Here is a 13,250-nt window from a genome sequence, read left to right as displayed (position 1 = left end):
ATTTTTAGAGATAAAGTCTCACTCTAGCTCAGGCTGGTCTCGAACTGGTAAGCCTGCCTCAGCTTCCCAGAGTGCTGGGATTATAGATGTGAGCCACCACACCTGGCTCACAGTGGTAGATTTTGCTGAGCTGAGAATCAATGGACCCCTCACTCCTACCTCCCAAGCCAAGCCAAACAAACATGTGGGTCCTGGGGTCACTTGGGTTTTAATCCTGGGAGAAAGCAGCTGCCTGCTGTGTGGTGCCCCAAAACTGGCCCACTGGTCTCCTGGCACGTCCAAGTCACTTCTCCAATGCCAGCCGCCTCTGGAGCTTTTTCTGCAGCTCAGCCGTCACGTCTGCCAGCCCTAGGGGGTCAGTGCCTGAGGTTTCAACTGGGCTAGGGATCCCCAGTCCAGCCTCTGCCCTCCAACCCAGGACTAGCTACAGACTTGCAGGGCACCCCTGGGCAAAATTAAATGTGCTCAAAAGCATTAGGAATTTTAGAAAAATAAAAAAGCATTAGGAATTTCAACACAGTGATGGTAGGGCATTAAATGGGAGGGCGCTTTCAAATGTGGAGCCCTGTGTGATTGCATGGGTAGCATACTTGGGAAGCCTGTCCTGCATTGATCCCATGGACCTGATACCTGCTGTGGAGAAGAAAGGCTGAGCTAAGCTGACTGCTGGCTTCCTTGTGGGGCCATAGTTCAGGACTTTAAACTCTGAAAAAGAAAGCAGATAAGGGCCAGGTGCAGTGGCTCACACTTGTAATCCTAGCACTCTGGGAGGCCAAACCTGGTGGATTACTTGAGTTTAGGAGTTTGACACCAGCCTGAGCAAGAGTGAAACCCTGTCTCTAAAAATAGCTGGGTTTTGTGGCAGGTGCCTATAGGCCCAGCTACTTGGGAGGCTGAGGCAAGAGGATTGCTTGAGCCCAAGAATTTGAGGTTGCTGTGAGCTGTCATGCCATATTACTCTACGAAGGGTGACAAAGTGAGACTCTGTCTCAAAAACAACAACAAACTAAAGAAAGCAGATGAGTAGAAGGCCACCCCACCATCAGATAGGAGAGGGATTGGGGAGGAGGGACCCTTACCTGGCTTTGGTGCAGTAGGTGGTTTTGGAAGCTTTGCTTGAACTTTTGCCAACTTCTTGGGCTTTGGGATAACCAGCCGACTGGGGGAAGACACTGTGAGGACAAAGGTCGCATTTCAAATCTAGTCCTTAGTCTGATCCCTGTATCCCCAGCTCTCAGCAGCCCTGTCCCCAACCCACCTTCCTGGTTCTCATAGTCAGCAGCTGGGGCATCTCCAATGGGGGTCACATAGTTCTCCTCCTGGTTCAGTAGCGTGGGCAGGGGAGGTAATGGAGGCAGCTTGTCCTGGCTGGACATAGGCATGGATGCAGGAGGTGGCAGCTTGGGGCCACTTGTAGGTGATGCAGGACCTAATGGGGAAGGGTGTTCACTGTCTGGGCTCACGTGGCACAGGGATACCTCAGGATAGCTGTATGCATACCTAGATATATACATGTGACCCTGTGCATGAGTGTGCCTGTGCCCATTTATGAGCCTGTATTTATGTCTCTCTACAGCATAAACATGTACACTCATTTGAATTTGCATAAGTTAAATATGGGTCCAAGGTTTGTATACATAATACTCATTTCGTGTATATGGGCATGATGGATTCATGCTTGAATGCTTGTCTAGATCAGTGTGTTAAGTTTATGCAGCTATGAAAGTCTGATTTTGGGCTTGGTGCCCACAGCACAGTGGTTACAGCACCTGCCACATACACCGTTTGGCAGGTTTGAACCCAGCCTGGGCCAGCTAAAACAACAATAACAACTGCAACAAAAAATAGCCAGGTATTGTGGTGGGTGCCTGTAGTTCCAGCTACTTGGGAGGCTGAGTCAAGAGACTCGCTTAAAGCCCAAGAGTTGGAGATTGCTGTGAGCTGTGACGCTACAGAACTCTACTGAGGGCAACAAAGGAAGACTGTCTATAAAAAAAAAAAAAAGAAAGAAAGTCTGATTTTGTGCTTGTGAGTAGTTGTATCTGCATTTGTGTTCTGTGATTGTGGCTTGAAATAGGCATATTTATGCTACAGAGTTGTGTATTACGACTGGAATTGCGGGCATGTATATTTATGTACGTCTGGAGTTATAGCGTTTACACAGGTGTATGCAAGAGGACACGGTTCATGGAGCATTAAAATCCCTGGGGACCTGTGCAAACACCCCCTTTTCCAGGAAGCCTTCTCCTGGTCTGTATTCCCCTCTCCCCAATTCTAGACACCTGCCACCCAGGTTTGTTCCTCAACCCAGGTTCAGCCCCACAGGGATGAGAACATCAGTGTCCAGTTCTGCCATCTCACTCTCCAAACTGGGGTTCCCTCAAAAACTAGGTCCCGTTAACTTTTTTTTTTTTTTTTTTTTTGTAGAGACAGTCTCACTGTACCGCCCTCGGGTAGAGTGCTGTGGCGTCACACAGCTCACAGCAACCTCCAGCTCTTGGGCTTACGCGATTCTCTTGCCTCAGCCTCCCGAGTAGCTGGGACTACAGGCGCCCGCCACAACGTCCGGCTATTTTTTTGTTGCAGTTTGGCCGGGGCTGGGTTTGAACCCACCACCCTCGGCATATGGGGCTGGCGCCCTACTCACTGAGCCACAGGCGCCGCCCTAGGGTAACTTTTTTGTCTGCAACTTTGCATACAAGATTGGGCACACACGGCGCCTCCAAGACGGTGACTGAGGGAGTGTGGCTGAATGTGGGTGGTCCTTCACTCCCCTTCTGTCCCTGCCACAGGAGGGGGCGTCACCTGGGCACCGGGTGGAGGGCGCCACCCACTCACTCTCGCCGTTTTCTTTATCCGCTTCCACGTAGCCTGGAACAGAGAGGGTGGCCTGGAGGGGGTGTGGCGGCCAGGAGCTGGCCCAGGGGTGTCTCTGACCAGGAGGGAGCAGGAGGTTCGTGGACTGGGGCCCCGAGATCCCCAAAGCAGCACTTACCTAGCACCTTCTCATAGTCTTCATCCAGCAAGAAGGGCACGAGCGCCTTCTTGGTGTGTGCCACAAAATAGTTGACCACCGCGTCCAGTGAGGTGCAGGAGAACTGGGAGAGGATGGGGAGCGCCATCAGGGCTGCTGGGACAGGCACGCGGACCCTGCCAGCGCTCTTTTGGGGACCCAGGCCCAACACTCACCGGCTCTTCCACATCGATCACGTACTTGGGGCCCTCTCGCTTCACCTTGTAGTGCCGGACCACGTGCGTCCTGCACGGGCGTTGGGCAAAGGCGTGGCTCCGCTGGGGCTCCCGCACTGCCCCCAGCAACAGCCCTGACTCCAGGAAAAGCTGCACACCTTCTCCTGGTTCTGCCCTCAGGGAATACCTACCCCTGATGCCACCTCCTCCCTGGCCTCGCCCCTACCCCTGGACTACGCGCAAGGAAAATTTAAAGTCGGATCTGGCTCCGCTCCCAGAATGGCTCCGCCTCCAGAGCTTGATTCCAGGGCGCAGCCTTGACTCCACATACAGGGCATGCCTCCGCCCAAAGGGTTCATTCCTACCCCTGTTGACTTTGTCCCTGTTCCAGACGCCCAGACCCGATTCCGACATACCTGACGGTCCAGAGGAGCCGGTCCTAACTCAAGGGTCTCACTCCGCCTATAGAGTCCAGGCCTCAGCCCCAGGACCTAACCCTTTCCCCATAGGAGTCTGCAACCTTGACTAAGCTCTACCTTCACTCCCAGAAATTGATCCATCCCTGGGGCAGAGCCAGCTCTGGGGTCACACCATTCAGGATCTTTGGCCCCGCCCCCAGGACGCAAGAGTTCAGCTCTGACTCCGCCTCCAGGCATATTCCCAACCCACTTTCGGTGCCAGCTCGGCCCCTGCCTCTAACCACATTCCCGCACCGCACCTCCTCCCACCCAGGTTGCCAAGCCTAGTGCGCGCACCCGTTGAGCATCTGCCGTGTAGTGACCGACACTCCGTCAGTGCCGTCCCCGCTGGGCCGAAGCAGCAGGTTTCCGCACTCGGGGTGGCGCTCCAGGAGCAGTTGTGCCTCCAGCCGGCTCACCTTCAGGAAGCACCTGGGGCAGGACCCAACCTGAGGACCAAGCCTCCCTCTTCCGCACGTAACCCAGCCCCTCACCCGTCACTAAACCCTAGGTCCATTCCCGGGGGACCCCGCCCTGCTCCCAGGCTCCCGGAGTGCAGTCCTAGCCCCTCCTTCTAGGCACCCAGTACTGTCCCCGTAGGCCCAGGCCCCGCCCCCGGAGATACGGCCCCACTTCTAGGCACCTAGACCGGTTCTCGGAGGCCTACCTCTATCCCCTTAGGCCCAGGCCGGGGAGAACCTACCCTACTCTCCAGCCCCAGGCCCCGGCCCCGGAGTCCAGGACTGCCCCTCGGTTATCCGAGGTCCAGGTCGGGAAGCTGGACTATGTCTTTTAGGCAACTGGACCCTCCACTTTTGAACCTGTCTTGCCTTCCAAACAGCTACCTACACCTTCCCCTGCAAGCCCTGCCCCGCTCTCTGCGCATCAAGAACCAACCTGAAAACCATGCCCCGCCCCCGTCTGAGACTCCGCCTCTGCAGTGCCAGTCCGACCCGTAACCCCGCCTTCAGATACCACCCCCAGCCCTCCATACGTAACTCCACTCCCAGAGACCCTTCCGCTCATAACCCCGCCCCACCTGGCCACTTAGACCTGCCCTCAGAGACCCTACCCGGTCTCCGAACCTGTACGTTAAGGTCTAACTCAGGCCAGTACTCACCCCAAGACAACCTAAGGAGACCCGGCTCACAGCCCACCCTCAGCCAAACCTGTCTGCATCCAGCAGCTCTTCAGGGCAGGTGGGGCACTCACGTGGGTATCTCGAGCGCGCGGCGCACCTCTTCTTTGGCCAGGGCTTCAGCCATCATGTACAGATGTCCGGGGAGGAGGTTCAGATTGGACGGGACACGGAGCTGAGGGGCGAACAAGTGACAGCGACCGCACCGGCTGTCAGGGAACAGCAAACCAAGGCCAGAGAGGGAGCCACGAGGGGAGGGCTTTGAGAAAATTCAGAGACTCGAAAAAGAGGAGTTCGGTGATGGCGGGAGGGACAGAGCAGATGCTAAAATCTAGGGTCTTAAACTCCACAGTCTGAAGGGGACTGGCGGGTCTCACACTCAATGACCTGCAGGGGCCAGGCAGGAAACAAAGGAGTGAAAGGGAAATCAGGAATGTAGACTAAAATCCCTGGTTTTTATTTTTTATTGTTTTATTTTTTTGAGACAGAGTCTCAAGCTGTCGCCCTGGGTAGACATAGACGCCCTGGCGTCACAGCTCACAGCAACCTCAAACTCTTGGGCGATTCTCTTGCCTCAGCCTCCCAAGTAGCTGGGACCACAGGTCCCCACTACAACACCCGGCTATTTTTGTTGTTGTTGTTGTTGTTGTTGTTGCAGTTGTCCTTGTTTTAGCTGGTCCAGGTCGGGTTTGAACCCGCCAGCCTCCGTGTATGTGGTCTGGCACCCTACCCACTGAGCTACAGGCGCCACCCATCAAATACTTGTTTTTTTGGTGTGTGTGTTTTTTTTTTTTTTTGTAGAGACAGAGTTTCACTTTATGGCCCTCGGTAGAGTGCCATGGCATCACACAGCTCACAGCAACCTCCAACTCCTGGGCTTAAGCGATTCTCTTGCCTCAGCCTCCCAAGTAGCTGGGATTACAACGTTGTAGCCCGCCACAACGCTCAGCTATTTTTTGGTTGCAGTTCAGCCGGGCAGGGTTTGAACCTGCCACGCTTGGTATCTGGGGCCGGCGCCTTACCGACTGAGCCACCGGCGCCGCTCAGATACCTGGTTTTTAAATGATAACTAGTTTTAAAAAATCTAGCACTCTGGGTGGCTCCTGTGGCTCAGTGAGTGGGACAGCAGCACCATGTACCCAGGGTGGTGGGTTTGAACCTGGCCCCAGCCAAACTGCAAGAAAAAAAATCTAGCACTCTACTGGCAAAACCACAGATGTTTATGGGGGTAGAATTGGCCCTCTGCCACCAGTTTGAAGCCAACATGCTATGCTCAAGAGTCTCCTGTGGAAAGTGAAGGAAGAAAAGACAAAGGATTTTTTCTTTTGAGGAAGAGTTTCATTCCTTTACTCTTGGTAGAGTGCTGTGTTGTCACAGCTCACAGCAACCTCAAACTGTTGGGCTCAAGCGATCCTCTTGCATCCTGCGTAGCTGGGACAACAAGCATTGCCACTATGCCTGGCTAGTTTTTTCTATTTTTGGTAGAAACAGGGTCAAGCTCTTGCTCAGGTTGGTCTCAAACTCCTGAGCTCAAGCAGTCTACCAGGCTAGGGCTCCCGGAGTGCAAGGATTACAGGCCTGAACCATCCAACCCAGCCAAGAAAAAGGATTTCTGAGGAGGTCTGCTGGGGTTTGGAGAGGGAAGAGAGGGCTACTACTCTTACCTCCACCACCATCAAGATGAAGCCTTTCCACATCTCTCGAGACTCCCGACTCTCTACCTATGGAAGGAAGGAAAGAAAGAATCCGTGTCAATGAGGCTCATTCTACTCTTGTATGCAAAATGGGGCTGGGATTTATTTACTTATTTATTTTTGCAGTTTCTGGCCAGGGCTGGACTTGAACCCGCCACCTCCAGCATATGGGGCCAGCGCCCTACTCCTTTGAGCCACAGGCGCTGCCCCAGGGGCTGGGGAATTATAGGCCCTGTTTTTTTTGTTTGTTTGTTTTTAAGACAGAGTCTCGCTTTGTCACCCTCAGTAGTAGCATCATAGCTCACAGCAACCTCAAAATCTTGGGCTCAAGCAATCTTCTTGCCTCCGCCTCTGGAGTAGCTGCCACTATAGGCGCCCACCACAACACCCAGCTGTTTTTAGAGACAGGTCTTGCTCTGGCTTAGGCTGGTCTCCAACCTGTGAGCTCAGTCAATCCACCCGCCTCCACCTACCAGAGTGCTAGGATTACAGGCATGAGCCACTGCTCCCCATCCTGTAGGCCCTGTTTTGGAAGTCCAGTGAGTTAGCTCAGGTTAATTTAGTACCATGTCTGAATATAAGTCTGCAATACTGTGGGGTATTATTATTTTAAATGTGATATAATCACATCAATGTGATTATATTATATTTGAAAAACATAGATCACATAACTCTAATGTTCTAACTCTCCTATTGCTCAAAGCCCAAGTCTTCCCCATGGCTCACCATGCCGTGCATGACCTGCCCCATCTCCTCACCATCCTCTCCTCCTCCCTCTTTTCCCTCCTTACTCTGCTCCAGCTACAGGGTCTCTTTTCTGTGCCTCCAACATGCCATATATGGTCATGCCTCAGAGCCTTTGCATGGACTGTGCCGTCTGCTGATGAGCTCTCACATATATCTGAAGCCCAGAGAGATTGAGTGCCCAATGCCACCAGCTCTGTGGAAGTGTCTATGTGATTCCATATTAGTCTGTGTTAATGGTGAACACGATGGTGAAGGAGCATTCCCCACCAGCCCCATGAAGGGACCTACCTTGAACTTGATCTCCTGGTTCCAGAGGACCAGGCTGAAGTGGGTTCCAGGGTCACATGAGCTTCCACTGGGAGCCTCATCCCTGAGCTTCACAAATGCCCCCAGATTTAATTTCTCCACATGCTGGGGATGCAGAGACAGGGGGGGTCTAAGCACGAGGCCCATGGCCACTCTGGCCCCCTAGATGATGTGGCCTTTGCCCTGGCTACACCATCCACAATCTCTGCTTGGTCCCTGGAGTCAAAGGATGAAGATCCTGAGCCTCCATTCCCATCCTTACCTGGCAGTCCCGATTGCTATTGTAGAAATAGATGTTGAGACCCTGGAGGCCTGCCCAGAATTTCTGGTAAACCTGCGGACCAATGGTAGAAAGAGAGAGAGAAAGAGATGAAATGGAAAAGCTGTGGACCTCCAATATACTTGGTTCTGCCAAGGGCCTTTGCACTGGCTGTTCCACTTTGCCCTGCTCTTCGCCCAGATCTTCACACAGCTGCCTTCATTACCTGCTGTGGGATTCATATCTAATGTTGCATGTTTAGGAAGGCCTTACCCACAGATAGCCCAGCTTCTGGGTATCTGTTTTCCTCTGAGAAAGGACCAAAGGGAACCACGATGGGATGGGGGACCAGAGCAGTGCCCCAATCCATGGATATAAGGGATCTAGGAATAATTGGAACCAATTAGCTTTATGGTGTTATGTCCACCTACCCATCCATGTACCTATCCATCTATAATTCATCCACCCATTCATTCACCCATCATCTATTCATCTAACATTCACCCCTTTACCCATTCATCCATCCACCCATCCATTCATCATCCATGCGTCCACCATCTACCCATGGTGGCAGATGATCCATCTTGTCACCTACTCTTCCATCTGTCCATCCAAGTATCCATCCATCAACCCATGCATCCCTTTACCCATCCATCATTATCCATTCATCCATCTACCTACCCTAACCATCTAGCCATCCATCTGTTCATCCATAATTACCCGCACAGACACATATGAACATTTCACTAAGTTTACTGAGGGTCTACTATGTGCCAGCCCTGCTCTAGGCACTGGGAACAGAGCATGATTAAAGTCAGTATGATTAGTTTATCATGTACCGGCACTGTTCTGCTGGGCAAGTCATTTGAGTACTATGTGCCTCTATTTCCCCAGCTATAACACAGTGATAATAATGGTACCCAGTTTATAGGCTCTTGTGAGAATTACGTGTGTTAATACATGTAGAACACCAGGGCTTCTATGATCAGATCCCAAACATACTAGCCATGACTGCAGCCCTAATGTACCTATTTCACAGAAGAGAAAACTGAGGCTCAAAGATGCAGAGTCATTTGCATAAGGCCTGGGAGTTGCGGTGGGGATTTGAACCTGGGTCTCCTGAACTTGGGAGCCCATGATCTTTCTGAACAACTGTGATCTGCTGCCTCCAGAGGATGATGTGTTGGTTGGGGAGGTTTTGGACACATGGAGGTAGAGGGAAAGGCCACTCCAAGTGGAGGGAACCCCAGTGGCAGAGGCAGAGAGGTGTCAAGGAGAGGAAGGGAGTGGGTGGTTTGGGCTGTATTAGAAATGAATATAGGGCCAAGGCTCACATCTGTAATGCAGCACTCTAGGAGGCTAAGGCAGGAGGATGGCTTGAGGGCAGGAGTTTGAGGCTACAGTAATCTATGACACCACTGCACTTCCAGAGGTCCTCAAACTTTTTTTTTTGTAGAGACAGAGTCTCACTGTACTGCCCTCGGGTAGAGTGCCGTGGCGTCACACGGCTCACAGCAACCTCTAACTCTTGGGCTTACGCGATTCTCTGGCCTCAGCCTCCCGAGCAGCTGGGACTACAGGCACCTGCCACAACGCCCGGCTATTTTTTTGTTGCAGTTTGGCCGGGGCTGGGTTTGAACCCACCACCCTCGGCATATGGGGCCGGTGCCCTACTCACTGAGCCACAGGTGTCGCCCGGTCCTCAAACTTTTTAAACAGGGGGCCAGTTCACTGTCCCTCAGACCGTTGGAGGGCCGGACTATAGTTTAAAAAAAAAAAACAAAACAATGAACAAATTCCTATGCACACTGCACGTATCTTATTTTGAAGTAAAAAAACAAAACGGGAACAAATACAATCACACCGCCTCATGTGGCCCGCGGGCCATAGTTTGAGGACCCCTGGAAAGGAAAGGAAAAGGATAAAGAAAAAGAAAGCTGGGCTTGGTGGCTCACATCTGTAATCCTAGCACTCTGGGAGGTTGAGGTAGGAGAGTCCCTTGAGTTTAGGAGTTTGAGACCAGCCTGAGCAAGAGTGAGACCCTGTCTCTATTAAAAATAGAAAAATTAGCTGAGCATTGTGATGGGCGCCTGTCGTTCCTGCTACTCAGGAGGCTGAGGCAGGAGGTTTGCTTGAACCAAGGAGTCTGAGGTTGCTGTAAACTCAGCTGATGCTACTGCACTCTAGCCTGGGGTAATAGATTGAGATTCGATCTCAAAAAACAAAAACAAAAACAAACCCACTCTATGCAAGAGCAAGAGCCTGTCTCTACTATGCCCATGGCATACTACTTAGATGCAGTGGTTCTCAACCTTTCTTTTTTTTTTTTTTTTGTAGAGACAGTGTCACTGTACCACCCTCGGGTAGAGTACCATGAGGTCACATGACTCACAGCAACCTCCAACTTCTGGGCTTATGCGATTCTCTTGCCTCAGCCTCCTGAGCAGCTGGGACTACAGGCACCCGCCACAATGCCCAGCTATTTTTTGGTTGCAGTTTGGCCGGGGCTGGGTTCGAACCCGCCACCCTCGGCATATGGGGCCCGTGCCCTACTCACTGAGCCACAGGCGCCGCCCCTCTCGACCTTTCTAATGCTGTGGCCCTTTAATACAGTTCCTGTGGGTCGTAACCCACAGGTTGAGAACCACTGAATAGCAATAGAGTGATCAGGAGGCTGAGGCACAAGGATCCTGAGAGTCCAAGAGATTGAGGAGGAGACCCAGAGCTATAATGACATCATGGCACTTTACCCAGGGTGACAGAGTAAGACTCTGTCTAAAAAAAAAATAATAATAGGTTGCACCTGTAGCTCAAGCGGCTAAGGCACCAGCCACATACACAAGAGCTGATGGGTTCGAATCTGGCCCGGGCCTGCCAAACAATGACAACTACAACCAAAAAATAGCCATGCGTAGTCCCAGCTACTTGGGAGGCTGAGGCAAGAGAATCGCTTAAGCCCAGAAGTTGGAAGTTGCTGTCAGCACTCTACCCAGGGTGATAGCTTGAGGCTCTGTCTAAAATGAAAAAAATAATAAAATGAATGTAGGATGTGGGGTAGGAAAGAGGGGGCCTCAGAGGAAACCGAGGCCCTGAGACATACACATCAGTCCCATGGTCAGTATCTGTTCCTGCAGAATGTGGTCCCTTCCAGCTCTTACTGTTCCCTCATGCAACCTGTACTGGCCTTGAACCTTCTAGCTGAGGTTTGCAGACTTTCTTCTAGGCTAGGAGGGGGAGAAGGAAAGGGAGTCAGATTGCCCTAAATTTCTTGTAGGAAGTCCCTGAGATGGAGAGATGGAGACAGGGAGAAAGATTGAGACAAAGAGGGAGAAACTGAGGAAGAGGCAGAGACAGGTAAGGACACAGAAAAAAGAGGATAAAATTATCAAATCAGAAAAAGAGACACAGAGACACAGAGAGAGCTAGACCAACAGATCAATGACCAGAACTCTCCCCAGCTCTCCACATGTGCCCTGTCCCATCCAGCTCCATCCTATCCCTTTGCCAGTGGGTACACTGAGGCTCAGAGTGGTGCCACACCTGCCAGATGACCCAGTAATAACCCAATTCCCTGCCCTGCCTCACACCTTACCTGGTCCAAGGGCCCCTTCTTCTCCAGAAAGCTCTCATAGTAGTGTGATGGCAGGACACCCCTGTGCTTAGGGAACCGGGGTGGATTCAGGGCCAAGGCCATGACAGGTTGGTGTCTTCACCCTGCTGGGCTTCTCCTTCCAGTGAACTCCCCAGTTGGCCAGGAAGCTCAGGAAGCTGAGAAACAGGTTCCAGGGGAATTTCCTCTCTTCTGTCAAAGGTCAGCTCCCTTCCCTGCCAGCAGTGGGCGGGGGCTGGGCCAGGCAGGTTCAGGGATCCTAGGGAAATCCCCACCTCTTTGTCACCAGAGAAAATGTTGCATCGGATAGTGAGGGGACTTGACTGGAGGAGATACACCAGAAGCATAATAGGAATGCTCATCTTCCTTCCTACATCTTCAGATATATTGCTGGGATTTTGATAGGAATTGACCTGAACTTCTTTTTTTTTTTCGGTTTTTGGCCGGGGCTAGGTTTGAACCCGCCACCTCTGGCATATGGGACCGGCGCCCTACTCCTTGAGCCACAGGCGCTGCCCTGACCTGAACTTCTATCTCAAGTTGGGCAGAATTGACATCTTTACTCTGCTGAATCTTCCCAACCATGGTCATGGTCTGTCTCTTCATTTATTTAAATCTTTGATTTCTTTCAGTGGCGTGCTATAGTTTTCAGCATGCAAGTCCTGCACATGTTTTGTCAGATGCATATCTAAGTAGTGCATCTTCATTGAAACAATTACAAACAACCTTGTATTTTAATTTCTACTTTTTACATATTCATCACTGGAATATAAACATTAGATATGCAATTGATTTTTTTGGATGTTAATATTGTATCCTGCGACCTTACTGAACTCATCGATTAATTCTGGGAGTTTTGTTTTGTTTTTTTCTTTATTATGTAGTTAGGAAGGATCTAGGGTTTTTTTGTTTGTTTGTTTTGTTTGTTTTTGGTGGGTTTTTTTGTAGATTCTTTGAGGTTTTCTACATAGACTATCATATCATCTGTAAATTGGGCTAGTTTTATATCTACTCTTCCAATTTATACACCTTTGATATCCTTTTTTCTATTGCACTGGTCAATGTTATTATTATAATAATCATTATTATTTTGAGATAGGATCTCTATCATCCAGGCTAGAGGCAATGGTATTATCATAGCCCACTGCCACTTCAATGTCCTGGGCCCAAGTTATCCTCCTGCCTCAGCCTCCCAAGTAGCCCAGCTATAGGTGAGTGCCATAATGCCCACCTAATTTTCATGTTATTTATAGAAATGAGATATTGCTTATTTTGCCCAGGCTGGTCTTGAACTCCTGGTCTCAAAAAGTCCTACTTCTTCAGTTTCTCAAAGTGCTGTGATTACAGGACAGTATAATGTGGAATAAGAGGAGTGAGATTGGACAATTTTGCCTTGTTCTCAGTCATAGGGAGAAAGCTTCCAGTCTGTCAGTATTAAGACATTAGCTAAAGGATTTTATTTTTTATTTTTATTTTTTACAATATATTCATGTAACAAAATAAGTATTTGTAGCCATTCTTTGGGAAGTTGAGGTATTGTCCTTGTTTTCCTAGTTTGCTATGAGAGATCATCATTGACTTGCTGCTGAACTTGTCAAATGTTACTTCTCAGGTGGGGGTTGGGGACTCCTGCCTATTATGCTAGCACTCTGGGAGGCTGAGGCTGGTGGTTTGCTTGAGTTCAGGAGTTTGAGGCCAGCCTGAGCAAGAGGGAGACCCTGTCTCTACTACAAATAGAAAAAAAACTAGCTGGGCATGGTGGTGGGCACCTGTAGTCCCAGTTACTTGGGAGGTGAAGCAAGAGGATCACTTGAGCCTAAGAGTTTGAGGTTGCTGTGAGCTATGATGA

General features: G+C 50.7%; 1 protein-coding gene across 5 annotated transcripts; it reads right to left on the bottom strand.

Moving 5' to 3' along the window:
• Positions 1–189: 189 nt before the first annotated feature.
• STAP2 (signal transducing adaptor family member 2) lies at positions 190–11,545 on the bottom strand. 5 transcript variants are annotated; one of them, XM_053579704.1, is made up of 13 exons: positions 11,384–11,545; positions 7,795–7,866; positions 7,515–7,637; positions 6,450–6,506; positions 4,860–4,960; positions 3,945–4,079; positions 3,190–3,259; positions 2,996–3,098; positions 2,806–2,871; positions 1,259–1,429; positions 1,080–1,172; positions 631–705; positions 190–339 (listed from the first exon to the last, which is right to left on the bottom strand). In XM_053579704.1, exons 1-13 carry the CDS (start codon positions 11,483–11,485, stop codon positions 284–286), a joined length of 1,224 nt encoding a protein of 407 aa, XP_053435679.1. In that variant the 5' UTR covers positions 11,486–11,545; the 3' UTR covers positions 190–283. The 5 variants fall into 5 exon arrangements, with proteins under 5 accessions (XP_053435679.1, XP_053435674.1, XP_053435686.1 ...); XM_053579699.1 differs by having other exon boundaries at positions 190–348; positions 11,384–11,544; XM_053579711.1 differs by lacking the exon at positions 2,806–2,871 and having other exon boundaries at positions 190–348.
• Between the last annotated feature and the right edge of the window lie 1,705 nt (positions 11,546–13,250).

The sequence above is a fragment of the Nycticebus coucang genome, chromosome 2, assembly GCF_027406575.1.
Source record: "Nycticebus coucang isolate mNycCou1 chromosome 2, mNycCou1.pri, whole genome shotgun sequence".
NCBI lineage: Eukaryota > Metazoa > Chordata > Mammalia > Primates > Lorisidae > Nycticebus > Nycticebus coucang.
The sequence above is the reverse complement of the archived record's forward strand: the minus strand, read 5'-3'. Positions and strand labels throughout refer to the sequence as shown.

What these genes read in the sequence shown, in the direction of transcription:
- STAP2 (XM_053579699.1), bottom strand. Translation starts at nt 11,485, where the DNA reads ATGGCCTTGGCCCTGAATCCACCCCGGTTCCCTAAGCACAGGGGTGTC. An exon ending in ACCAGGAGATCAAGTTCAAG is followed by an intron (nt 6,507 to 7,514) that starts GTAGGTCCCTTC and finishes TTCCTTCCATAG; the next exon opens with GTAGAGAGTCGGGAGTCTCG. An exon ending in ACCTACTGCACCAAAGCCAG is followed by an intron (nt 706 to 1,079) that starts GTAAGGGTCCCT and finishes TTTCTTTTTCAG; the next exon opens with AGTTTAAAGTCCTGAACTAT.